Consider the following 26,086-nt stretch of genomic DNA (forward strand, 5'->3'; position numbering starts at 1 on the left):
AAATGGGGAATAATTAGTAAATACAAAACTCATGAATTTCAAAAAGAATTAAACATATAAGAATTTGAAACCCACTTCTGTTTCAGAGAGAAATATTCAATAGGAAAATGGATTTCTAATTTTGAATTTCTGGCCCAAATTTGCCACAACATACTAGGAAAAAAATTACCTACACCTCACCAAGCTATTATAAAAACTGATGGCATTAAAAGAGTATATCCAACTCTTTCTCTAGCATGCCCAATGCAACAGAAGGAAGGCAGAGAACAAATGGTGGAAGCCCGAAGGGACAGGCTCAGGGTAGTGCTGCAATCTAAGCCAAAGAAGTTACACATACTTGAAGAGCATGGCCAGCACAGAGTCTTCCCATACACCCTGGTTCATAAACCATCTATTTGAGTTTGGGGCTTTTTTATTAAGTATAGCATTCTATACTTCCTAAGAAAGATGCTTAAAAATATACATAGAAAGACATTAAGAAAAATAAAATTCAGTTATTCAGGTGAGGTATTTGGATTTATATTTAGGGGATGACAAAATGATATTGGACAAAGGATATATTTATATTTAACTCAAAAAAGGCATTAACATGTTCATTTCATCTGTTATAAATTTCAGCCCAATCACTCTTAAATACTTTTGATTCTATGACTAACTGTTAATTACAGACAAGGCTACTCTACCTAGAATGCCACTTGATAACCCTGTATTAAGTTTGCTAGACCAAAGACTCATAACTTAAAAAAAAAAAAAGCAACCATTTACACTTACTAAGAAAAGCAAACATTTACTTCAAATTGCAGTATAGGCTTTTCAATCACAAAAAGAAAGAAAAGAACAGTGATCTGACAGTGGTCATATCCTGTGCAAAAAACTTGATACAAAAACAATAACACAAGGTGTCTGAGCTGCTTACATTGCAGGAAAAAGGAAATACAGTAGCTGAAATATGGCACTCCTGGGAATCAACTTCTAAACCAATAGAATGCCTTTGAAATGATTAAATTTATTTATGTATTAGTAAGAAAGCCCCACCACCATAAATAGTACAATATTTAAAAATTAAAAAAAATTTATATCTATCTAAGATAGATAGTGTATTTGTACTGTTAGACCTCTTTAAGTGCAGAAGGTGGTTCAGGTTTTGCCTTTTTTTTTTTTTAATTAAATAACTGCCCATATGCTTTATAAAGTTCCACTCGATTGCAAAAGCCAATTTAAATCAAGAAATATGTTATCAAAGTTGCATAATTTCATTTGGGACTGCCAGCAGGTTAAAGTCTCAAATCAAGTCTTTAACATAACACTCAATGAAAAGTTTAGTCAATGTAAAGTTTAAAAGTTCTCAAATCTTCATTATCCTCTTGAACTTGCCCTTCTAAATGATCCTCAGACTGCAATTCCTAGTTTGCAAATAAAAGAATGCAATATGCATCATACTTCAAGAAAAGACGACGATGTCGAGCTAACATGCTTCTGGGTCTTCTCCCTGCTCCTCTCAACCTTCTTTATAATTTCCGCTACTATGCACACTGAGGAGGTGAGGCCCACAAGAAACAGCAGATCTGCAAGAGAAAATAAGTTGCATTTTATAATTCTTTGAAACAGCTGCAAAGCTTAATAGCTTACATTTTTCTAGCATTTTAACAGAGCTTTCAAAATACTCTGTTTTACAACCATTCCAGGAGGTACATGAAATCAGCCTCAGTTTAAAAATGAGAAAAGTTAGGGGCAACCCTCTTGGGTCCCCTCCCTCTTTGGGAGCTTTATACTATGACTCAATAAACTCTGCCACCCACCAAAAAAAAAAAAAAAAAAGAAAGTAAGGCTCAAAATTGACATATCTGAAGTCATATAACTACAAAAGGCAGCAGTCAGAGAACTAGAACCAAGTGCTGACTACTCTCCCTGAACCATAACCTCATGATCGAACTACTAACAGCAACATTGAGCAAGAGGAGTTTTCTATTTAATAGATCACACAGCCCTTTTAATTTTAATTTGATTGAAAACTGCCTATCTAAAGATTATTTAGGAATTTCTGTCTATTCCATTCGAGAGCCTAGAAGAACTCATCATTTAAAGACCATAACTCTGGGGCACCTGGGTAGCTCAGTCAGTTAAGCACCCAACTCTTGGTTTCGGCTTCTGTCCTGATCTCATGGGTCATGAAATCGAGCCCCATGTTGGGCTTTGCGATCAGTGGGAGTCTACTTAGGTAGACACACACTTGTGTGTGCGCACACTCTCTCTCTAATAAATAAAATCTTTTTTAAAAATGTAAAAATAAATAAATAAAGACCATGTCTTTACAACAGTACCCACACTATCTCATTCTTATTCATGGCTTGAAAAATTGCAGCTGTCTCCTTAAGACCCCACTTTTTACAAAGAGGGACAAGTGTAAATATGAAATTAAAAAACTGAAATTAAACTATTTCAACTTAAAGGTAAATTGTAACTTACAGCATAAAATACGGTGAGGTGTATAACTTATTTTCACAAATAGCCCGATTAAGTTAAAAACACAAGAATTAAAAGTAGCATTACCACATCAGTCCTCACCCTTACACAGGAAGATTAATTTTTAAATGTACTGTACCATAATACATTTAACACATAGTATATGAAAGAATAACGTCTATCTTCCACATAATCTTAATAAAATTTTCTGCTTTTAGGGTCAGGCTGTTATTTTGTAAAATAAGAATGCACAAATTAGCAAGTAAGAATAGTGAAATATTAGTTTACTAAAATTGTAACTTTAAAGAGAGCAACCTAGTTTTCAGTGAGCTTCAATCTAATTTTTTCTTCATATAAGATTGAAGAGTTGTAAATTATAATTACTATATAACAAGTTTTCATTTGCTATAGTTTAGAATCAGCAACTACAATCTAACAACTGATAACCAAGAAAAAAAATTGGAAGAAAAAAATTTACAAAAAAGTTTTAAAGCCTAGAGTTAGGCAAGTGACCACCCCCCCAAAACTTCTCCAAATGAAAAAACAGAACACACTCCTTTTTCAAATCAACTCACTTTTTTATCTCACTTTTTAAAAGGAAATTTTCAGTAGAACAAATGCACTAGAAAACACAATAATTCACCTAAAATATATAAATTATAAAAAGATAACATTTTCTTTACCCAGTATACTTAAGCTCTCGGTCTGAAAAACTTTCTGAAGTGGAGGAAAGTAAATAACTAATAACTGTCCCATGATGGATCCAAGAACTGCATAGCAGAACATTTTATTACTGCAGAGTCCAATCTCAAATACAGACTTGGTCTGTTGGCAAAGCAAAGAATTCAATTATTATTCCTTGGTCACTCAAACAGCTTCTTTATTATCACAGTCATCACCAATTTTTAATAAACTGGATTGAACTCCACAATGGCAATACCATGACATCTCTTAATGGTTTAACTATTATTTTGGAATAATTCAGATGGAATAAAGGTACAATTTAAAGCGTTTCTCTTTATCAAGAGAGCTTTCTCTACAAGAGTCATGCTACAATAACAACATCAACAAGACCACAGAAGGAAAAGAAACTTACTTTAGCATTTCAAAACATCAGAAATTCCATTTGTATGATTATTTTGCTAACTTATTTCTATCCATTAAAGTAGATAATCTAAAAGCCTTTCTTAAAGAATAGACCTACTTATGTGTGTACCAAAAATGTAAAATTGCCTTTCATAAAACAAAAAATGAGTATTGTAGCTTCTCCAAAACTTAGTCTAAATTAATGACAATTCACTGTATTTGGAAAGTTTCCAGCATGCCAAATGGTAATAGATATAACAGAGGATTTATAAGGTGCTCTAGAATTAAAATGAAGAGTCAGGCCTCAAAATGGAACTAGTTTTCAAGAACAATTATGCTCTGAAAAAGTTCTAGGTTCTAGCCCAGAGCCCATTAATTTTCTATCAAAACACTTCAATCAAGAAAGGCAACCACACCTTAAGATACAACATGGGAAGAAAAGCAAATTTAAAATGTCCTAAGCTCTGACACACTGACAGAACTAATCAGAAAACATTAATATGCACAAAACTGTTCTTGTACTTCTAATAATACTTTCTTCTAAAATGAGACTAATACGATCTTAACAGAACCCATTTGTCCTATACTCTCGGATAATACTAACTTGAACCTATCTTAAAGCTACTGATAACAAGAGAATGGGAAGAAGAAAGACCAGGGGATGACACCTGTGATTTACTTGGATATTCTGGTCAAAAGTAAGGCTATCTGCCCAAATGCCCTATCTCCATTATGACACGTTTGTAGGTGCATGTTTATAAGGAAGGCTGTATCTGGGGCTGTAATCTGTGACGACAAAATCAAGCAAAGCTAAAACCCCACAATCCTTGCCTACTTACAATCAGAGAGAACTCTATCAACTGAATCAGTCAGCTAAGATCACCTAAGCATACCTGGGACCTGGAACTTAGTGCATTGAACATATCGAAAAACACAAAGCACGTGAAGGTCATTGTCGTGTCTCGAGGTGTTATCACATTGTCTCGTAGCTGTCAAGAGGAAAAATGATTATCAGTGGCTGAATTTAATGAACAAATACTGCATGCTTGTAAAAAGGTTAATATTTTCTTTGCTTTAGAATAAAACAGCTTTAGCCTAAGACATAAAACATACAAGCTACCTAAATTTCCTATATGCCATTTAAATAAGTCATTAATGAATAGCTGTAATCTAAATAAACAGTCTTCTCACACACCATATATTGGATATTAAAACAACTTTCTTTTCTGATGAAATACAGTAGCAACAGACTCAGATTTTCTAATTTCTCCCCACATATATTAATTTTTATTGTACTGTATTTTATTGATATCTTTGCAGATTTAAACTATTCTAATAAGTGAATCAGCAATTCTTTTGACCCATAAAGACTGAAATCAAACTATTTTTAAACGTTTTTATTATCATATTTTCCAAAGAGCTCTCCTAACTTTCCAAGCTTCTGTGTAACACACCAAAATAACTGAGTCATACACAATGCACGCTATTAAGGCAGCTTATCCAGTGACTATACCTCCCGCCAGAAGACAAACAAAGTCCCACAAACAATGATTATTGATGAAACAAGTATTTTAAGTATCAGGTTTTTGGTCAAAATGCTGTCCTTCCAGTTACGTGGAGGTTTACGAATGACATCTTTATCCACTGGCTCTACTCCAAGGCTTCAAAACAAAGAGAAAAGTGAATTACTTTAAGGTTTTAAGGTTTGGATTTGTTACTTTTACAATCTTTCTGCTGGAAAGCAACATCTGTGGCCCACTACAGAAGCAAATACTTAGATGCTTACATCCTTCAATACTTTCCCAAAGTCTCTAAAATTGACAACAGAACCCAGGTAATAAAACTAATTCAGGATTTCTCCATTACATCCCATTCTTAGAGACAAAAGCTTACTTTCTGAGGACAGGGACTGTACCTATTCCCTCATCTGTTCTCAACTTAAGAATGGGCATCTAACATAATGTAAAAGCTCAGATCTGGGACACGTGAATGAATACCCGGAGAGTGTAAATGATACACGCACACATCACAAAATTTATAACAAACATGTTGCTGCATGAATAGATTTCCAATGCTATCCATGAATGAAATCTTAAAACTTAATCCTCAAGACATCACACTTTCTTTGTCTTTCTACTAGTTTATGCATAAAAAACCTCTTACCTCTGAGCTGGAGGTCCATCCATAATTATATTGATCCACAAAATCTGCATGGCATTGAGAGGATTAGGAAAGTTCATTAATGTAGCCAATGAGATTAAGGTTAATGCTGCTATACTCCTGTCGAAAAAAAGAGTCATTAAAAACATCTGTCAGCATAGTATAATTCATACTATTTTTATGATATCACTTCTTTAGCATTTGAAAATCTCATTTTACTACTGTGCTTTTAAAGGAAGTCTGTATTTCTGAGTATCCTATGCTTCATTTGTGTGAACATTTTGAAGCTAAAAGTTAAACTTTATAATCCAGAGCATTTAAATAAAGGATTTCAAGATGTTTAGATAACAACAAACAGAGGAAGATTTTAAAAATTTAGTTCAGAATAGCTGTTACAACGTACAGTTAACAGTTTCACCAATATTTGGCAAATGATAACTAAAGAAAAGCCCTTCTACTTTTGGAAAAAGATACCAAGGAAACACACTAAAATCTGACACTCCTTCCTTAGTTATTTCTGGAGCTAGTAAATAAACCACAAACGTTTATATATTTTGATGATGATACAGACATCACCTCTTTATCATGCCATTTTTAATTTTTAGGATAGAATTAATTTTCATTTTGGAAAACTTACATATGAACGACACTCAGAAACAGAGCCCAGAAGCTCCTAAGCATTCTGCTTGAATTCCATTTCTCATATAATTTATCTGTAAGACCCATGGTGACAAACTTCTTAGAAACTTACGTGCTCAGTTGGAATCTAACAAAATTTTTAATGTTATTATAAATCCCTTTGCCCTCTTCAATTGCAGACCTGAAATTTAAAATAAAAACTAAATGAGAAATATTATCACACAAAAATAAAGATCCATCTATCCTATAACACTGTAGAGCTAATTCTGAAAACAAATTTCCAACTAATATAACATATGTATCACTAAAAGAAATCTATTATTTTCTTCACATAATTAAGATTAGAAAAAATACAGAAACATTATTCTGGTATGGAATGATAGTCAAGCCTGTGAAGCTAGCTCTATCTGAACTAATTTCAACTACACTATATTAAAATTCTTATTCTTAAAGATATTTTAACATTAAAATCATACACTGTCTTTCTACACAAAAGATAATACTACACATTTATAAGACTAAAATAATGATCTTTTTTACCCCTCCAATTTTCGTTTTCTTAAAGGTACAAGATTCATGCATGGTACGGGGTTAAATTAATGTGTGTCAGGAATTAATAAGATATATAATAATTCTAGAATTTAAGCTATCTATTGCTCCTACACACAATCAGATACGTGCTATAGCAGAACTATATAAAGAATATGGTTTACAAAAATTCATTTAAATTCTTATTTGGGGATGCCTGGGTGGCTCAGTCAGTTAAGCATCTGCCTTTGGCTCAGGTCATGATCCCAGGGTCCTGGAATCAAGTCTCAGGGTGGGCTCCTTGCTCAGCGTGGAGTCTGCTTCTCCCTCTCCCTCTGCTCCTCCCCGCTGTTCATGCTCTCTCTCTCTCTCTAATAAATAAAATCGCCAAAAAAATAAAAATAAAAATAAATTCTCATTTGATTGAATCTAGGAAAATATGTGTTTTTTAAACAACTTCCCCTTTCCTTCAAGATTTCTATAAAATTCTAAGAATGGAAAGAAAACAAACTTATATGCCTACAAGACCGTGGCAATTCTGAGTCTTGAGCTCCCACATGCTCCACTTTAGGCCACCATGGGTTAATGAATTATGCCAGGCATGTAATTAGCATGAGTCACTGAACGGAGGAAGATTCAGGTTATCTGACAGGTGATTATCAAATAACAGGATCAACTGACCTCCACCTGAACACTGTGCAACTGACATGACCAGGTACCACAGAAGAATCATAAATCAATTAGAAACAGTGGATGAAGAAGACAAAGCTATTTAAACCTAGTAGCTTGTATCACTGACAGCATGGACAATTATAGACATATGGAAATACGTATGGTTGGAAACTTGATTATTTTTATACTTATTGTAAGGCCATGCACATGCATATCTCTGATAGCCTGAATTTATTTAGAATAAAGGCCCCAAGAAGGTTTATTGCTGTACCACTCCACTGGTGGCCAGAAAAATGTGACATCTGGCTACACTCGGTAAATATTTCTTAAATGAATGACTCTGCCATTTATTACATCCTTTCCGTTCCATACAAATAATAGTCCCCAAAACTACACAGTAGTCCATAAATAAGATTAATTAATTCTAGTAAAACAGTTTAGTTCACCCACTGCTGAATATCCTAATACACTGAATATCCCAATTCTCTTCCAGTTGAACTGTCTGGAGATGGGGTGCAGAAAAAGACGGGAAAAGATTCTCTGATGTGCATTCACTGAAACAAAACTTACATTATGGTTTGGAAATCATCATCCACAAGGATCATGTCTGCTGCCTCTTTGCAAACATCTGTGCCAGTCTGACCCATTGCAACTCCGATGTCTGCAGCCTTCAGAGCAACTGCATCATTGACTCCATCTCCCGTCATGGCTACAACCGACCCATTCTTTTGTAGAGACTGGAATGGGGAAAAGGGGATTCTGATAAAAATGTTGCTTCCACAAAGATAAAAGAATAAACAACTCCTCTCTATTTTTTTCCAAATAATAAACACTGGAAAGAATACAGACCACTGATTTTTCAACAAACTTCAATTTATGGAGGTCTTAAAATAAAGCTTAGAAAAAGTTGCTATTAATATTCTCACGTGTGAGCGCTATGTCTAAAAGTCTGATCTAGAGTTAATTATGCAGTAGTTTTCCGGAGCAATTTTGCTTTGTAGGGGACATCAGGCAATGTCTGGAGATATTTTTTATTATCATGACTTCAGGAATGCTACTGGCATGTAGAGGGTAGGGGTCAGGGACGTTGCTAACCATTCCATAAGACACAGGACAGCCCCTCACAATAAAGAATCCAGTCCAAAATGTGAAGGCTGAGAAACTCTGAACTAATAAATGGAGGGCTACTGTGATTAAGAACTTAAGCCCTTTAACTAATGAATACCACGTCAGTTGCTTTGTATATATTTAACTGATTAATATAAACAACTGTAACCTTTGAAATACTGTTCCCACTCTCATAACATTTCCTTTTCTTGCTGTATTTACTCAGTTTCTAAGCAATTACTGCTATTTACACTGAGATGATTTGGCTATGGACTCCTGTCAGAACACACGTCTATGCTGTTCAATTGTATAAAGAAGGTTGTGTTGCAGATATTTCATTAACGTTTTCTTCTACATCTTCCTTTGCTAACTAAATCCTCTATTAATGCTTCCATTTAAAGCTCTATTAAAAAAATCTCTTTTGCTACACAATACTTCTGACTTTAATGTTATATCAATATTCTTAGTAATGTAAGCATAATGAAAGAGAAGAAGTAGCATTTTGGAGACAGAGATAAAACAATGTGAATCTTAAAGACCCACCTTAATAATTTTCATCTTGTGCCTGGGACTAGCTCTGTAGAATACCGCAACCTGTTAAAATACAGGATACACTAAAAATCTTCAACAGTAAGAAATATCAGAATAACCCATGTACTTGTAACAATGATTTTTTTTAATTAGCAGTTTAAACTGTATTTACTTTGTAGAGATCAAGTTTAAGCAATATACCATATGTCTGTTAAGATACTCATTTGACATGGTCATTTCAAACTTTACCAGTGGTACCACAGGAAATACACAATCTAAACAAGTTATCCAATTTATCCCATTATATTTAAGTTCTTAAGAGAAAACAGCCTTATTCTTGAAATGTTTCAGAGACAGAGAAAGGAAAAACTCTCTTGCATCTATTTCTTCACTACACTGGCGAACAACAAAAAAGGCCTTTTTCCTTTGTCCCGTGTTAAGGAAAGATAAAGAACAGCTGTTTCTCAATGTCTGTAGAACCTTTTTATTGTTGTTGTTTTTAAAGAGTAGTTAACAGTCTGCTCCTTCTCTTTTATTCCTGTTAATTCTTTGGATTCTCTTCCATTGTATCTCCAACAGTTATGATCTTCTCTCTCCAAACCATGCATTTAATCCCTTTTTCTGATCCCACCTCCTGGTCTCCTAATACCCCTTCACTGTGCCCCAAAGGCAGGCATCAACAACATCCCCTGTATCCTCCACTTTTCCACATTTCTCTAACCTCATTTTTCACAAACCAAGGCCATCCCTACAGTCCTCTCACATAGTTCCACCAGGAGAGCCTGCAGAGGGGTAGGTGTTTTGTTGCATGAAACTAGACTTCCTACTACCTAAAGGCATTCATTCACTGCTCTAGGTCACTCCTCCATGTTTTACAAATTTTTTTTTCAGATTTTTTTAAAAACAAATGCGACACTGTATTAGTTTCATGTGTACAACAGAGTGATTCAACAATTCTATACATTACACAATGCTCACCATGATATGTGTAGTTACCATCTGTCACCATACAATATTACTATAATACTACTATTTTCTTTTGCTGTGCTTTTCATCCTTGTGACTTATTTAATTTCCTCCTCACTGTCACTCTNNCCAACAACATTCCCAAGCCATGGTGATTTTAATATCTACATAATACATCATTCTCTTCCCTACTGCCCTAGAGGATTAGTTCATACTGTTTCCTCTCCTCATACTTTCAATTTATCCCCATTTCCAACCTCAGTCTCAGCTGACAACCTTGCTTCCCACTTCAAAGAAAACAGAAGCAGAAGAGAACGTCCATAATTCCCACCATCCAGTACCTGTATCCAGGCACGATCCTTGCCTTCTCTCTTTTTATTACTGACGAACTGAATATGCTCCTAGTGCAGGTCAAATATTCTACCTTCGGACCTATTTAAGATCACTGCTCCAGAAATTCTCCCCCTTCTCATATCAAAATCTCTTCCTCGCTGATGCAGCTTTACCATCAGTATATAACATGCTGTGATTTCTTCCATTTAAACAATAACAAAACTAAAAACTTCCCTTCTCATTTCGGTTGCCACCCTACTTTTCCCCTTCTCTTTATAGCAAAACTCCTCTTTACTTGTGGTCTCCCACTTCTCTCTTCTCATTCTTTCCTGAATTCATCCCAATTGGACCGTGGTCCCCTGAAAACCCTATTCAAGATTACCAAAGACCCCCCACCTTGCTAACACCAATGGTCATTTCTCTTCTGACTTATCCTCTCAGCAGCACCCTAACATAGCTGGCAATCCCCTCCTCCTGAAACACTGTCTTCGCTTGACTTCCATGACCACCCTATATTCTTCTGGTCTTCCTCCTACCTTTCTGGCTGCTCCTCTTGTGCAGGTTCCTCTGGACCTCCCTCAAGTCTGAATGTTGGAATATTCCACAACTTAGTTCTTAAAGTCTCCTCTATAAGAGGTCTAAGTATCCCCTACTTCTACCTAGGTGATCTCAGCCAGTCTTGCAGATTTCAATTTTATTTATTATTATGCATTTTGTCTCCAGCCCCAATATCTCTTCTAAAATCCAGACCAGTGAAATTAATCCACCTACCTATTCCACATTTCCTCTTGGATGTCTCATCTAAGACTTAAAAATATCACAAACGGAACCCTGTTATTTCCCAAAATACATGCTCCTTCATATCCTCTGTTAATGGTAAGTACATCGTCATAGTCACTCAGGCTCTAAATTTTGGGAGGCATCCTTGATTTCTCCCTTTCTCTCAGATGCCACAAGCAGTTTAACAGCAAATCTATTGGCTCCATTCTCAAATAAATCCAGAATTCAACCTCCTTCCTCTAATGCCAACACTCTGGGCCAATACTTGAACTGATTTCTTATTTCTGCCCTTGCCTCCTGCAGTCTCTTCAACAAAGTGACCGTAATGAAACTGTTAAAACAGAAGTCAGACCACATCCATCCTCTGCTCAGATCCCTCCAAAGACTTCCTATCTCCCTCAGAATGAATGCCAAAGTCTGTTACTACCAACCAAGTCCTGCATGAAGTGCATGCCTCCTCATTACTCACCTGAACTACACTACACCTACACCGGCCTCCTCATTGTTCCTGAAACATGCCATGCACACTCGCCTCAAGGTCTTTGCCCTTATGTTCCCTTAGTCTGGAATGCTCTTTCCTTAGGTATTGTATGGCCTGCCAGTGAGGCCTTTCCTAGTCATGTTATCTAAATATTCCAATCTACCTCTTCAGTCATTCATCTCTCTCTTTCCTGTTTTGTTGGTGCATTAGCACTTAATCTGACATAATGTATATATTTACTTATCTTAGACTATAAGTTCCATTGAAGGGAGAGATTTTTGTCCTATACCTTCAGTCCTCCATAGATACATATAAAATGAATTAATAAATCACTGAATGACTCTTAGACCATCATATAGACTGTTCTCAGGTTTCTTCCCAATTTCAATAAAGGTCTAAAACAAATGAGGATTATTTTCTTAGGCAAAAGACTCAATTTAACTGTAATATCACATTATTACATATGTCTAGGTCCTCTAGGTACTATGAATCACATAATTCGTCTTTGGAAAATATACTTCCTTTAAAAAAAAAAAAGCTGAAAAATCCAGACTCATGAGTGTGTCTTTAAAAAGGACGAAGCTACATATGCATTGAAAGTATACTAGCTGTCTTTTAAGTGAAAATCCTACATTACCACAGAAATTAATCATGTAGCACACAGTGCTGAAGTACAAGAGTGTTACCAAAGACCGCAGATTTACGGAATATTTAAATAAAAGGTTAATTACCAATACTCAGGTTGAACAGAGTAAAATTTTGCCTTTGTTCCACTGCAAATCTTTGAAACACTGCAAATCATTCCACCATAGCCACTGTAGGTTATCACTGACAATGGCAGTGAAGATGCCAACTGTTGGACTGAAAGCGTATTTCTTTTGTACAGTACCAAATTACCTGACATGCACCCAGTATACCTACCAGGTGATACAAGATTTTAGTGTTTCAAAGCTTTGATGGCAGCTCAAAAATTAGAGCAGCAGTTTTGAGACTAAGGAGATCTCAATGCAAAACTTGAGACTCACTTGATGTTTTGCGTGTGCTACAGAGTAAAATTGGTTCTTAAAGCGCCAGAAGGGCAGGTCAATCTTTTTAGTTGACTAAAAACACTAAATTTAGTGACACAAAATTATGGCCTAAAGAAATGAGATTTAAAACAAAACAAAACAGAAAGGACTAAAGACTGAGCTACATCACTGTATCACAGAACTAGGATTAAACTTGGGGGTAACTGAATTTCCTCTATTCATAATCTTTTCACCTTTATCATGTTTCTCTACCTAGAAAAAAAGAATACATTGATTAAAGGTAAAAGCACACAACAGAATCTCTGTAGTTTGGGAACAAGAGGGGAGAGGACAGAATGAAGACAGGATGGTAAAAGGACAGTGAAAAAAGTAGTAGAACTTTGTCAGAAAAGGAGAGTGTTTAGGAAATAATATGGGAGAGAAAAATGAATATCATCAAAAGGAGGGAGGAAAATCTATGTATTTTTCTCTTCTCATGCCTTCTTTTCAGTGTCATATTTGTGGTTAGCACTCAGAGTTCTAATAGACAAGGGTGTTAGGGAAAGGAAGTTATAAAAAGAAGAAAACAGGAAAATACTAAAGGAGAGGTTAATGAAAAACGCTCCTGGCATTAAAATAACCTGTTACAGTTTCCCTAATCTTCCAGGAAAGATAAAAAGATACCTGATGCACTGAAGAAAAAAAAAAATAGGTGACTGAAATAAAATATTTACAACCTTCCAAAAATTAAATAGCACACAGACTGGGATGAAATTACAGAGATTTGGTTAATAGGTTTGGTAGAAATACAATTGGAGGTACTACTATAAAAAAAACAAAGAAGAAAACAATGTCCACTTTTATCACTGGGAAATACAGGACACACTGGAAGAATTCATAAACAAAAAACAATGAGAACACCCAGATGACTTTATAAATAATTAAGCAAAATTCAGTTTCCATACTACTCTTTAATTAGCTCTAATAGGACAGAGCAATCTTAGATCTGAAATATGACTGAATTAAGGAAAGAGAAAGCTAAAAAACATTTCAATAAGGAAAAGAGTTAAGGCGATTTAGCAGATGTGGGAAAATCTCAGTAAAGCTGGCAATTTAGAAGAAAAGTTTTTTGCTTTTAACACTAATAAAAGAAAAGCTATTCAAACTGATATGAAGTAAAAACATCGGACCAAGTATACATATTGGCTATAAGAGAGTTCCATAAACACAAGATGAAGTGGGAAAGAAAGCAAAGTTGGGGGGAAAGTGGAGTCCAGCTAAGTCCAAAGAACTAAAGCAATTCATTAATAATATTTGGACAAAAGATTTAGGTATTCAAAAGAAATACCTGGAAGGAAGCCCTGGTATTTATGGAATTCCTCTTTAGAGTAGGATGACTTTAAGTAATTCAAAAAGCTTCTCACAAGACTTAGGTTTTATATTGTTTTAGTCTCTTTGGAATAGCATCAGGATATCTGCCATAATTAATGCACAAAAACTCTTATCTGGAAAAGATGTAATTTGTCCAGGCTGATGGTGTAATTTGTAATTTGCAATTTGCTACTTCTTTCTCTAAGTACCTTTAAGTTGGTTTCCAGAATTCATTAGCATTTTTATCAGAGAGCCCAGAAAATGAACCAAGAAAGCAAATAAAATGAAACTTCAAATCTGTCAGTTTCACTACTTGTTACCATCTCTGGGAATAGGTTTGGACAAAAAGGTTGAACAAAGGTCTAATGGGAAAATGTTTAATTAACTGCAGATTTCACATATATTTACTAATGTACACTCTGCCCCAATACCCTAGGGTAACCTAATACAGAATTTATTTCAGCAATAAATGTCAGGAAGAAACTATCAGGAAAGGACACACACACACACACACACACACACAGTCCCATTCAAATATGGAAATAGCTTCCTCACTAAATGTAAAATAAAGCAAATGCCCACACTGCTCCCAGATGCTCTGAAAACAGCATTCATGAATAACTACAGCTTGAGAAACAGAAAACATAAATGAGGGGCGCCTGAGTGGCACAGCGGTTAAGCGTCTGTCTTCGGCTCAGGGCATGATCCCGGCGTTACGGGATCGAGCCCCACATCAGGCTCCTCCGCTATGAGCCTCCTTCTTTCTCTCCCACTCCCCCTGCTTGTGTTCCCTCTCTCATTGGCTATCTCTATCTCTGTCGAATAAATAAATAAAATCTTTAAAAAAAAAAAAAGAAAACATAAACGAGTAAAACAGTACATGTCTACTAGTAACTATACCTAAAGTCTAACCACAAGTGAGGCTGGAGGTCTAGGGACTTAATGCTACTGTATGAAGCAGTTTGTGGCAATATAAACTAAAACCATCTCAGAGGACAATTTACCAACAGATCTTAAGAGTTTTATATATGTGTTGGTCATTGGTCCAATCATTTCACCTGTAGGAATTTATTCTACAGAAATAATCAGAGATGGACAAAAAGTCGTGTATAATAATTTTCAATGAATCAGTAAGCAACAGATGAACTCAGAGTCACACAGTCCTGGGCTCCAGTCCCAATGCTACTGCCACCACTCATCAGCTCTGAGACTTCAAGTAAGTATCCCAAATTCTCTGGGCCTCAGTGTCCTCATCTATAAAAAGGGGACTCCTTATCTTTTATAAGATGGCTATTAGAAGTAAATAGTTAATGTATGTAATATATGCATTGCTTGGCACATAGTAAATGGTTGCTTACTGTTATTATCCTTGAAGTATTGTTTACAGTAATAAAAAATAAATGGAAGCTAAAATTTCAACAAGAAAATGATTTTATAACCATGTATTTGCCATGTGTTTATACACAGACAGTATACCCAAGCAAAATCTTGTGCACCAATTAAAAACATGCTTTACAATAATAATTAACGATTTCAGGAATGCTGAAGTTATGTTAAATGAATATTCACGTTTATAACACTATAAAGTTCCAACCAGGTTTTCTTAAACACATTTTTTAAAGACATAGGTTAATTTATTTTATTATTTTGGATGCTCTGTGGGTGCACAACCTCTGAGTATCTGGACTGTATTACAGGCAGTTTCCATTCTAGCTTTTACTTTTCTAGGTTTTCAGTTTTTCTACAATGAACACATACTACTAATAAATAAATTTTCTAATCAGAAAATTGTATTATAAAAAGCTTTAAATTAAGATGTGGAAATAAGTTGAATGTAAATTAAGTGAAGAAGGTAGCACATTTTATTACTGTCAACAAATAGGTAGAATATGCCTAATAAAGTAAAGGTCAGATGATAAGCACTTATTTTAAAGGATATACAAATATATGTGCATAAACAGGTCAAGTAACAACAAGTACAAGAAATTCAAGCTATCAAGAACTTAGATACAATAATGCTGCCTATCCTTTATGGGTCCCTTCCTATAGGACCTATGTACCCACAAATCAGGCTTTGCAAAGGGTCCCCCACAAGCATCCTAAGATAATAAAATAATCTTACACCTGAAGGCTCTAAAGAAGTTACTGTGTTAAGGAAGAGGAGATACTTTTCCTATAAATAATCTGTTAGAAAAGAATTACAATCAAAGGTAAAAAGGCATTTTAAAGGGGAAAAAAAGCAGTCTTTTTTTTTCAGCTTTTAACTAAAAGAAAAAAAAGACTGTCTTTTCAACAAATGGTGCTGAAACAATTGAACATCCATATGCAATAAATTGAACCTTAACCCATTTTTCACATATATACACAAAAATTCAAATTGGATCACAAACCTTAGTGTAAAATCTAAAAATATTAAGACTTGCAAGAAAATATAGGTAAAAAAATATCTGTGACATTCAGTTAAGCAGAGTATTCATAGAGAAGACATCGAAATCATGATCCATAAAAGAAAAAAAATGATAAAATAGACTTCACCAAAATTTGAAACTCCTGCTCTCTGAAAGAGTGTTAACAGAATAAAAAGATAACCCACAGACTAGGAAAACCTATTTTCAAATTGAGTATCTGCTAAAGGACTTGTATCTATAATATATAAAGAACTCTCAAAATTCAGTAAGAAAACAGACACAATTTTTTAAAAATAGGCAGGTCAAGAGATATATGAATGGCAAATAAGCACATGAAGATAGTCAACATCATTAATTGTGAGGAAAATGGAAATTAAAACCACAAGAAGATAACACTATCTACTTATTAGAACGGGGTGTGGGAGAACTGACAATGCAGAGCAATTAGAACTTTCAAACACTGTTGGTGGGAGTGCAAAATAATAAAGCCACCTTGTAAAATAACTTGGCAGTTTCTTACGAGGTTAAGCATATATTAATGTGACCCAGCAATTACTCTTAGGTATTTACCCGAGAGAGATGAAAATTTATTTTCATACAAAAATCGAAACACAAATGTTTATAGTAGCTTTAGTCACAATCAACAAAACTGGAAATAATAAAAATGTCTTTAAACCAGTGAACAAGTAACATTCACCCAAACATTGAATACTACTCATCAATTAAAAGAAAGAACAAATCAATAATATACACAACCAACATGGATAAATCTCAAAGTATTATGCTAAATGGAAGAAACAGATCCAAAGCCTCATACTAAAATGATTCCATTTTTAGAGCATTCTGGAAAAAGGCAAAACTATAGGGACAGAAAACAAATTAGTGGTTGCCAAGTGCTAAAAGTAGAGAGAGGAGTTGACCATAAAAAGACACAAGAGAATGTGGGGATATGATGGAACTGTTCTGTATCTTGATTGTGGTTGGTTACAAGACTGCATGCGCTTGTCAAAACTTAAAACTGTACATTAAAAGGGGTAAATTGTACTGTATATAAATAATACCTCGATTTTTTAAAAAAAGCATTAAATACTCATGCCACATTTAAAACAAAAGGGTAAGAAATACAAAGTAATGGTCTCTCTCCACTCTATAAATACAATTCAACCACTCAACCTCCATAGAACCTTCCTCAGAGGAAAGCTGATTCCTGCTAAAGTTAACAATCTGCTCTGGTATTCGTAATGATCATAAATACTCTCACACATCATAAATATTCTCAGTGATAAGACTGACTTCGATGGTAAGATTTCATTTCATGATCTGGATCAATAAATTAGATGGTCCTGTCCCCACTGCTTTCAGTTTCATGAAGGTTACAGTACAAATGGTAACACTCAGAATAAGGTCTTTTCATCTAAAAGGCTTTAAGCTGAGGCCTACCTTTGGTACTATTTGTGAAAGCTGCTGGACATCCATTGCATCTATTTCTTCTCCTGAGACTGACTGGGAAGTTTTGGAATACAATCCCAGACGACTAGCTAAAGTGAAATGGGAGAGAAAACATAATTGAACAAATTAGTTTTGCTTGCTAGGCTAGTCAACATAATATTCACTTAATATGATTTGTTATCCATTCTCTTCTTAAGTACAAATTGTCTTTATACCAAGGGATCACAAGACAAATTACCAGTAAGACAAACCTATCTGAATTAGTAAAAAGTCTGGGTTTTTTTATTTTTGTTTAAATTTAAGAATAAAAAGAGTTTTCACAATTTAACCCAAGAACTGAAACAGGGCCAATCAGGTTTTGCTTAGTAGCTCAATTTTAATAAAGATCAGAACACATTTTAAGTAGAGTCTAAAGCCAGACAAAACAGTGGTGGATCTGTGGTAATCACAGTTATATGTAAAAGATAATAGATGTTGAAAAGTTTTTCTAGGTATAATCTTCCCAAAAATGTTATATTTCTGGTGATGTATTCTTCTTAGATAACACAGAGTGTGAAATTCCTATCCCAGTCTCTCCACATATTAATAACATCACAATTAATGGACTTTAGCAAACTGTTTAAATTTATGAGTAAGAATCACAGTTTACAAACTCCAGGAGATTAACTTTCGGTGCTCTTTTTCCCATATATTTGGGGAAGGGGGGATGCAGAGGGAAAGGGAGAATGAGAATCCCAAATAGGCTCTATGCCCAGCACAGAGCCTGATGTAGGGCTCGATCCCATGACCCCAAGATCATGACCTGACCCGAAATCAAGAGTCATATGCCTAATGAACTGAGCTACCCAGGAGTCTCTCCTCTTCTATTTCTTAAGATAATCTTAAATGGCATTCAAACATCATAAGCACATACACGATGTAACAAAAGAATGTAGACACAAGCTATTTTCTTTCAATCAGGTATAAGTCAAAGTCTGCTTTGAAAATTATCCTCAAGTTTAAAGGGAAAACTCAATTTCACGTTTCCTTTCATGTGCATAATCTAGTGCTTTTATCCAACAGCACAGTGGATTATGAGGTTAAAAATAGCTATTCTTTTGTGAATAAAACATATGTGATTTCCTAACAGTTTAGTTACGTATTCAATTAATAGTACTACTTTTTAACCTAAAATAAATTTTTGCCCACATTTTTATATAAAGTATGAATAAAAGTCCATTTTAATTGTACAATGTCAGTATTATGCGTATACACTTTATATCTAGTGGTTCACAAAGCTATGCACTGCAGTAAATTTAAGAGAAATATAAAAAAAGCAGGGGAGAGCAGTCTAGTTATACCGATTGCAATTGCAGTCTCCTGTGAGTCTCCAGTAATCATTTTTATCGATACTCCTGAGGCAATGAGTGTTGTAACAGCTTCTTTCACACCAGTTCTAGGAGGATCAATGATTCCCACCAGGCCAAGAAATGTCAGCTGTCCCAGTTCAGGCCCAGAAGCTAAAGCAAGAACTGAGGAAATAATAAAATCCAAAAAAGAAAATGTAAGTCACTAATGCATTACAATTTACTTGACAAAAGCTAGAGACAAAGAAATCACTGAGACTATAATGTCAATCTAGTTATTATATAATCATTAACTATAAAAATTATTACATGTTAACACATTAGTTTAATGGTTCTAGATATGAGGTTGCTTAAAGCTATTAAAAAATTAAAAGGAATAAGACTAAAGAACTGTTAAGCAGAAAAGGCAAATAAGGAGTTAATAAAGAAAGTTTTTACAAAGTGACTACACGCAGTTCCTCTAAACATCAACTATTAGCTCTTTAGAAAATATAATTCAGTATTTGGAGAAATTATGGGTTTGTTGAGCTTTGAAAGTCAGTTTTTTTTTTTTTTTTTTTAAAGATTTTATTTATTTATGTGACAGAGAGACAGCCAGCGAGAGAGGGAACACAGCAGGGGGAGTGGGAGAGGAAGAAGCAGGCTCCCAGCGGAGGAGCCTGATGTGGGACTCGATCCCGGAACGCCGGGATCACGCCCTGAGCTGAAGGCAGACGCTTTAACGACTGCGCTACCCAGGCGCCCTGAAAGTCAGTTTTAAACAGACACTGCTGAAGGGGGTTGCAATGAATGTATCTTCATCTTTCCATTTTATAGGTCTCCAGAACAATTGAACAGCTTGAAGAGAAGGCTATATTAATTAATTATACACAACATATGACAATTTTGTACGTGACAAACCCTGGGAGGTAAATCAATCTGTAAAGTGACTGCACAAACACTAGTAACAGTAGTTTGGATTCTTTCACTCTTTTCATAACATTAGTAAGTATTTCTTATTTGTAACTTTGGTTCTCTAAGAATATCTAACACCACCAAATCATATTGGGAGTTTCCCGTCATCCTCGGGCACTTCAAGATAGAACACAAAACACTGTCCATTTCCAAATATCATTTAGCTTATTCTCAGAATCCTGGAACTTCTGGTAACTACCTTATGAGTCAAAGGGATGTGTCCCCACCTGGAATATTATTAGACTGAACAATTTACCAGAGAAAACACAAAAAAGCACACTAACTAAATAAATGTATCTCATGGAGAAACTGAAAAGCCATAACCAGATCACAAGCAGTATCCATTCTTACTCAAGCAGAAGGTTTGAAGGATTAAATATATTTGGAAAACCAAGGTTAGAGGCAAATGGCTTCTATTTTCCCAATGTCAGAGTCCTATACCTATTTATGTAGATGTGAGCCCCAAAGGCATTTACAAAACCTGGAGAGAATGAGACACTTGATAGTGCCTGGTGTTGGAACAGAAGCAACGAAAACAGAAAGGAATAGTGAGTATCAATTCGTCTTTCAGCAAAACCTAAGAAAGGGCGATCAGCTCCTGGCACTCTCAGTGGAGAGGTGGAATTAGCCTAGCGTATCCTGTATTTATTTGTTTGCTTCCTTAGCACAAATGAAGATCTACTGCTACTGTTTGGGGTAAGATTAGGTAGACCTTTTTCATGAGGAGGGTCCCTGACTAAAACATAAAAACGAAACATACTCTAATTTCAAAATCAAGAGTCATGTGTATTTAAGAAACTTGTATTTTATAAGATGTAACCTGAAACTTCTATTTTATAAGATGTAACTTAAGTACATATCAAGTTAAACCTTAAGTCTTTCTGTTCCCATTATGGTAATTTCAGGAGGAGGAGGAAAGTGGAGGTTAGCCAAAGGAAAAGACATGAAGCAAGAGACAAATGACCAGTATGTTTCCCTAAAGCCCTGTGAAAAAGAGATTTTCTCCTCTAACAACTCTGGTCTATTTCACAATGTTACAACACCAAACCACACATACACAAACCTCCATGATCCTTCGGATGAAAAGAGTTAAAATTAAAAAGTGTGAAACCTCTGAAACTTCTTTAGCGTCTCTAAACCCAAGTCAACTTTGGACCCTCTTGCTGTGAGCTGCTAAGAACAACAAAACTTTGCCTTCAAAGCTACAAGAATATCTTTCTAAACCTAGCTCATTATAAGAGCAGAAATTCTGAAGATCTATCCAAATATGTTATAACCACAGAGAGCCCTTGCTTAAGTGAACCATGAATAAGAGGAGTGTTTTTTATATTAAGTTGCTTCCTCCTCCCAGGATTGTGCTTGACTTTCATTCTGTAAAAATAATAAGATTAAGGAGGCCAAGTCTTCCAATTTCCTTGAGAGAGACTATGTAAGTATAATATTCGCTACAAGCGAGATGACTACCCAGAAGGTAAAAACCAGGTATGGCCCCAACCCTTGCTTCTTCAGTCCTACACATGCTGTCCTAGGAGAAACAGCCTAATGTGCATGTGCATAGCAGACCCTCTCTCCCCATCACTGTTCAGTCAGCAACACGGACATAAAGCAGAATCTGGACACTTTTTTTTTAAATGATTTTTTATTATATTATGTTAGTCACCCTACAGTACATCGAATCTGGACACTTCTTTCCTTTCTGGTGAATGGCAAGGGAAGGTCAGCAGGAGAGGAACAAGTAAGCAATCACCTCAGTTTAAAGGACAAATTACAGGCTTAAACTGTTAATATTTAGGAAACTATTTTAGATCTATTAATAAATAAGACAGTCACAAAATGATGAAATAAGAAAGGAGTAATATCACTTTACCTTCCTCCATCAAGAAAAACTTGTCTAAGATAAAATTTCTATCACCTACTCAGAGACCAATGCAGGTCTGTAAGCAGAAATTTCACATTTTGCTACATTCCCGACTTCTCGTGTTCTGGGGGCCAAATAGCCAACTAAAACATAATAGTTCAGAAATGGCAGTGTTCTACAAAGCCTGGGATAGAGTTGGACAGCTCAGATGTGAAGCACCATATCATCTAAAATTAAAAGGCGGCATCACTGAGGAGGGTATGGAATGGGAGAAATAGGTGAATGGGATAAAGAGAGAGAAATTTCCATTTATAAAATAAAAGGTCATGAGGATGAAAAGTACAGCATAGGGAATATAATCAACAGTATTGTAATAAGGCTATATGGTGACAGATGGTGACCACACTATTAATGGTGAGCACAGTGCAATGTATAGACTTGTTAAATCAATATGTTGTACAACTGAAACTAATATAACATTGTATGTCAACTCTATTTCAATTACAGAGAGAAAGAGAGAGGGAGGAAGGGAAGGAGAGAGGGAGGGAGAAAGAGGAAGGAAGGAAAGTAGGGAGGGAGGGAGGAAAGAAGGGAGGGAGGAAGAAAATGGCAATGGCAATGGCAATGGCAATGGCAATGGGAAAGGAAGGAAGGAAGGAAGGAAGGAAGGAAGGAAGGAAGGAAGGAAGGAAGGAAGGAATAAAAAAAGCATTACTTTTCCACCTCAGGGGACATGCTGAAATGGCCTTACCTCGGAGCCCTGCAGAGCCCATTCGTGCCTTCTCTTGTTGGTAGAGATCTCTCTGTTGCTGGGTAAGTGTCAAGGTTTGCCCTTTGCTGTAGTATGTAGTACAATACTTAATCACTTGTTCATAAGCACCCTTCATAAAACAAATCTCTGGTCCGTCCTAAAAAGAAAAAACAGCAAATAAATTCAAGTTAATTTCAACTTATACATATCTGCCACTGGAATCCAACAACACATGGCATGCATTTCTCATAATCCCCCAGCGAAGTTACTCAAGCCTAACTATGGCTTTGAATGGCACTTGAACTCTGAAGATTAAAAGCTCATTTGTGGAAGTTTTCTTTACCCTCTATAGAAAACAGCATCTACTTCCCCCACCCTCACCTCCACACACTGAAGGCAATGCTATACGAAGCCCTAGATTAGGCGTTCTGAGGTTTGGGAAAAGGAAAGAGATCTATCATCAGCCCACAAGCAGTGGTTCAGGCTTTCCATTAGCTGCTATTATATGTACAAATGTATGTGATCCCACTTAATTTTCACAATCCCACTTAATTCTCACAACTACCTTGTAATTATGGGTATTATCAGAACCTTTTACTTTTTACCCTAGCAAAGCATTAAACAAAAGCTTGCAATGAATAACTACAGTCACCTGTCCAAACTTTCTCACCTCTAGTCCTGCTCCACAGAGCCAAACCAATTTTAACTCTTTTAGCTGTTCCTTGGTATTTATCTCCATGTTCTTAAATACATTTATACTGCTACTCTTTCACTGATCAATTTTATACATTGTCCATTGTGACAGGTTGACAGCTGGCCCCTCCTACTACCTATTCCTCCATTCCCCATCGTTACAATATAGTTAAAGCAAAAGTTGTCAGTGTTCTTTTTACTTTATGATTCCCCGCTGCTGAACGAAGTAATAGTCACTAGAACAGTTCACAAACATCCCACTTCTTGCAGGCACATTACAGGAATGTATTTCCCTGTCCTCCTCTCCCATTGTGAAGTCAGGCATGACTTGTTTTGGCCGACAAATACGAGCAGCACTGTGTCACTTCCAAATGGAAATACTGTGCTATTCCTCTAGCCCTGCTAAGGCAGTGTGCTCACACTGAGATGCAGCTTCATCTGCCTGGGTCCCCAGGTAACTAGTGAGCAGGTATTAGGAGGTAGGGAGGCAACAGGAAGGTATGACGTTTCCATAACCTATATAAATCAAATATATTTCCTTTCCTGTTTATCTTTTTAAAAGTTTATAACTTCCGGGGCGCCTGGGTGGTTCAGTTGTTAAGTGTCTGCCTTTGGCGCAGGGCGTGATCCGGGTGTTCTGGGATCGAGCCCCACGTCAGGCTCCTCCACTGGGAGCCTGCTTCTTCCTCTCCCACTCCCCCTGCTTGTGTTCCCTCTCTCGCTGGCTGTCTCTCTCTCTGTCCAATAAATAAAATCTTTAAAAAAAAAAAAAAAGGTTTATAACTTCCTCTTTTTTTGTTTGCCTATTTATACCTATTACTAATTATCCCCAAACTCTTCCATGCAATATAAAGTCCTTTTCAATGGCATTTTTCATGTGATTAAATGAGCAGGTAAGCTCATTCCTCCCACATCATTACTGAAGATCTTAAGTCTTGTTCTCCTTTCTAGTTTGAGTTGCTCAATTTGTAGGCCTGCTCCATGACTAGTATCCAGGAACTTCTCTTCACCTCTATCCTGGGGATTCTTTGTACCATCCTCCAGGTTAGAACTCTTTGAGTTTTAAGTCTTCCTTTGCCTTATCTATTGTCTTATCTTGGAATAAAATATCTGCAAGTATCTAAGAAAAGGTGTATGGGATACACATTTTGAGATTTAGAATATCTGAAAACATTTTTATTCTATCACATTTTTAAGTTCAGCTGAGAACAAATTTCCTCTCAATTTGAAGACATTCCTCTATTTAATCTGCCAGCCTCCAGAGTCCAGTGTTACGACTGAAAAGTCTAAAGAAGCTAATTTAATTCCTAAACCTTTGTATATGATCTTCCCCTTGCCGCCCTCTGGCCCCCAAACCTGTGAAAGCTTTTAGAATTCTCCTAAAGCATCCTCAAATTTCTTGATTATGGGCACTGTTGTATTAATCCCTCATGCCACCCTTCTTTAACATAATTCATTGTGCTGAGCAGCTGGCAGGCAATTTTACTCTAGAAGCTGTGCTATTTAACAAAATCTTCCCATTTTGGAGGCACCTTGGTGGCTCACTCAGTTAAGCGGCCAACTCTTGGTTTTTGGTTTCAACTATGCCCCAGGTCGTGATCACAGGATCCTGAGACCAAGCCCCGCATCAGGCTCCCCACTCAGCGAGGAGATGGCTTCCCCTCTCCCTCTCTCCATCCTCCAGTGAACTCTTGTGTGTGCGTGCACGCTCAACCTCTCTCTCTAATAAATAAACAAATCTTTAAAAAAAAAACTTTCCATTTTCTGGACTCTCTTCCTGTTACCACTATGAGGTGGGTGTTAGCCCTCCCATTTATTTTCTGATTTTTGTACCTTATCTTTTTTATTAAGCACCTCTTTGACCTTTTGTTCCACTTTCTGACACATTCCTTGACTTTATTTTTAAAACATTCTATTTAAGGTATTTTGTTGTCATTTTCTATTGTCTTTGGAAATCTTCAGCATCTAGCATTATCATCATTTTGCTGAGACCCCTTTCTCTGTTGGTTTGGTCTGTGCCTTTCATACTGAAGACTTTTCCCAAGTATCTGGCAATCCCTGACTGCTATTCAGCAGTCCCATTCAGTCCATTAAGACTGAAGAAATTAAAGGTCTAGAAGCTCCATGGGCATTGATAGGGTTTATCAAATGATGGCCCTCACTATAGGGTGATGAAATGATGACCAGGAGTTAGTAAACTCTACCAGTGAATGAAGAGCTAGTTAAGAACACTCGGTACTGGGCACCTGGGTGGCTCAGTTGGTTGAGCGTCTGTCAGCTCAGGTCATGATCCCGGGGTTCTGGGATCGAGTCCCACACATCAGGGTCCCTGGCTCAGCATGGAGTCTGCTTCTCCCTCTCCCTCTGCCCTTCCTCCCAATACTCTGTACTAGGGGCACCTAGGTGGCTCGGTTAGTTTAGCATCCAACTCTTAATCTCAGCTCAGGTCCTGATCTCAGGGTCAGGGATTGGGGCCCTGTGTTGGGCTCCATGCTGGGTATGC

General features: G+C 36.2%; 1 protein-coding gene across 4 annotated transcripts in view; it reads right to left on the reverse strand.

The window, feature by feature from the left end:
- Nucleotides 1-26,086, reverse strand: part of ATP2C1 (ATPase secretory pathway Ca2+ transporting 1) — a 160,126-nt gene that overhangs the window by 13,658 nt on the left and 120,382 nt on the right. For all 4 annotated transcript variants that reach the window (XM_040636815.1, XM_008708771.2, XM_040636817.1 and 1 more), the window contains exons 17-27: nt 22,891-23,047; nt 19,322-19,492; nt 17,973-18,070; nt 9,199-9,249; nt 8,119-8,285; nt 6,461-6,529; nt 5,713-5,829; nt 5,063-5,210; nt 4,443-4,538; nt 3,147-3,288; nt 1,441-1,565 (exon numbers count right to left, since the gene is read on the reverse strand). In XM_040636815.1, coding sequence (XP_040492749.1) covers nt 1,441-1,565; nt 3,147-3,288; nt 4,443-4,538; nt 5,063-5,210; nt 5,713-5,829; nt 6,461-6,529; nt 8,119-8,285; nt 9,199-9,249; nt 17,973-18,070; nt 19,322-19,492; nt 22,891-23,047 — 1,341 coding nt within the window. The remainder of the gene's footprint in view (nt 1-1,440; nt 1,566-3,146; nt 3,289-4,442; nt 4,539-5,062; nt 5,211-5,712; nt 5,830-6,460; nt 6,530-8,118; nt 8,286-9,198; nt 9,250-17,972; nt 18,071-19,321; nt 19,493-22,890; nt 23,048-26,086) is intronic.

This window comes from Ursus maritimus, unplaced genomic scaffold (assembly GCF_017311325.1).
Source record: "Ursus maritimus isolate PB19 unplaced genomic scaffold, ASM1731132v1 scaffold_20, whole genome shotgun sequence".
Taxonomy (NCBI): domain Eukaryota; kingdom Metazoa; phylum Chordata; class Mammalia; order Carnivora; family Ursidae; genus Ursus; species Ursus maritimus.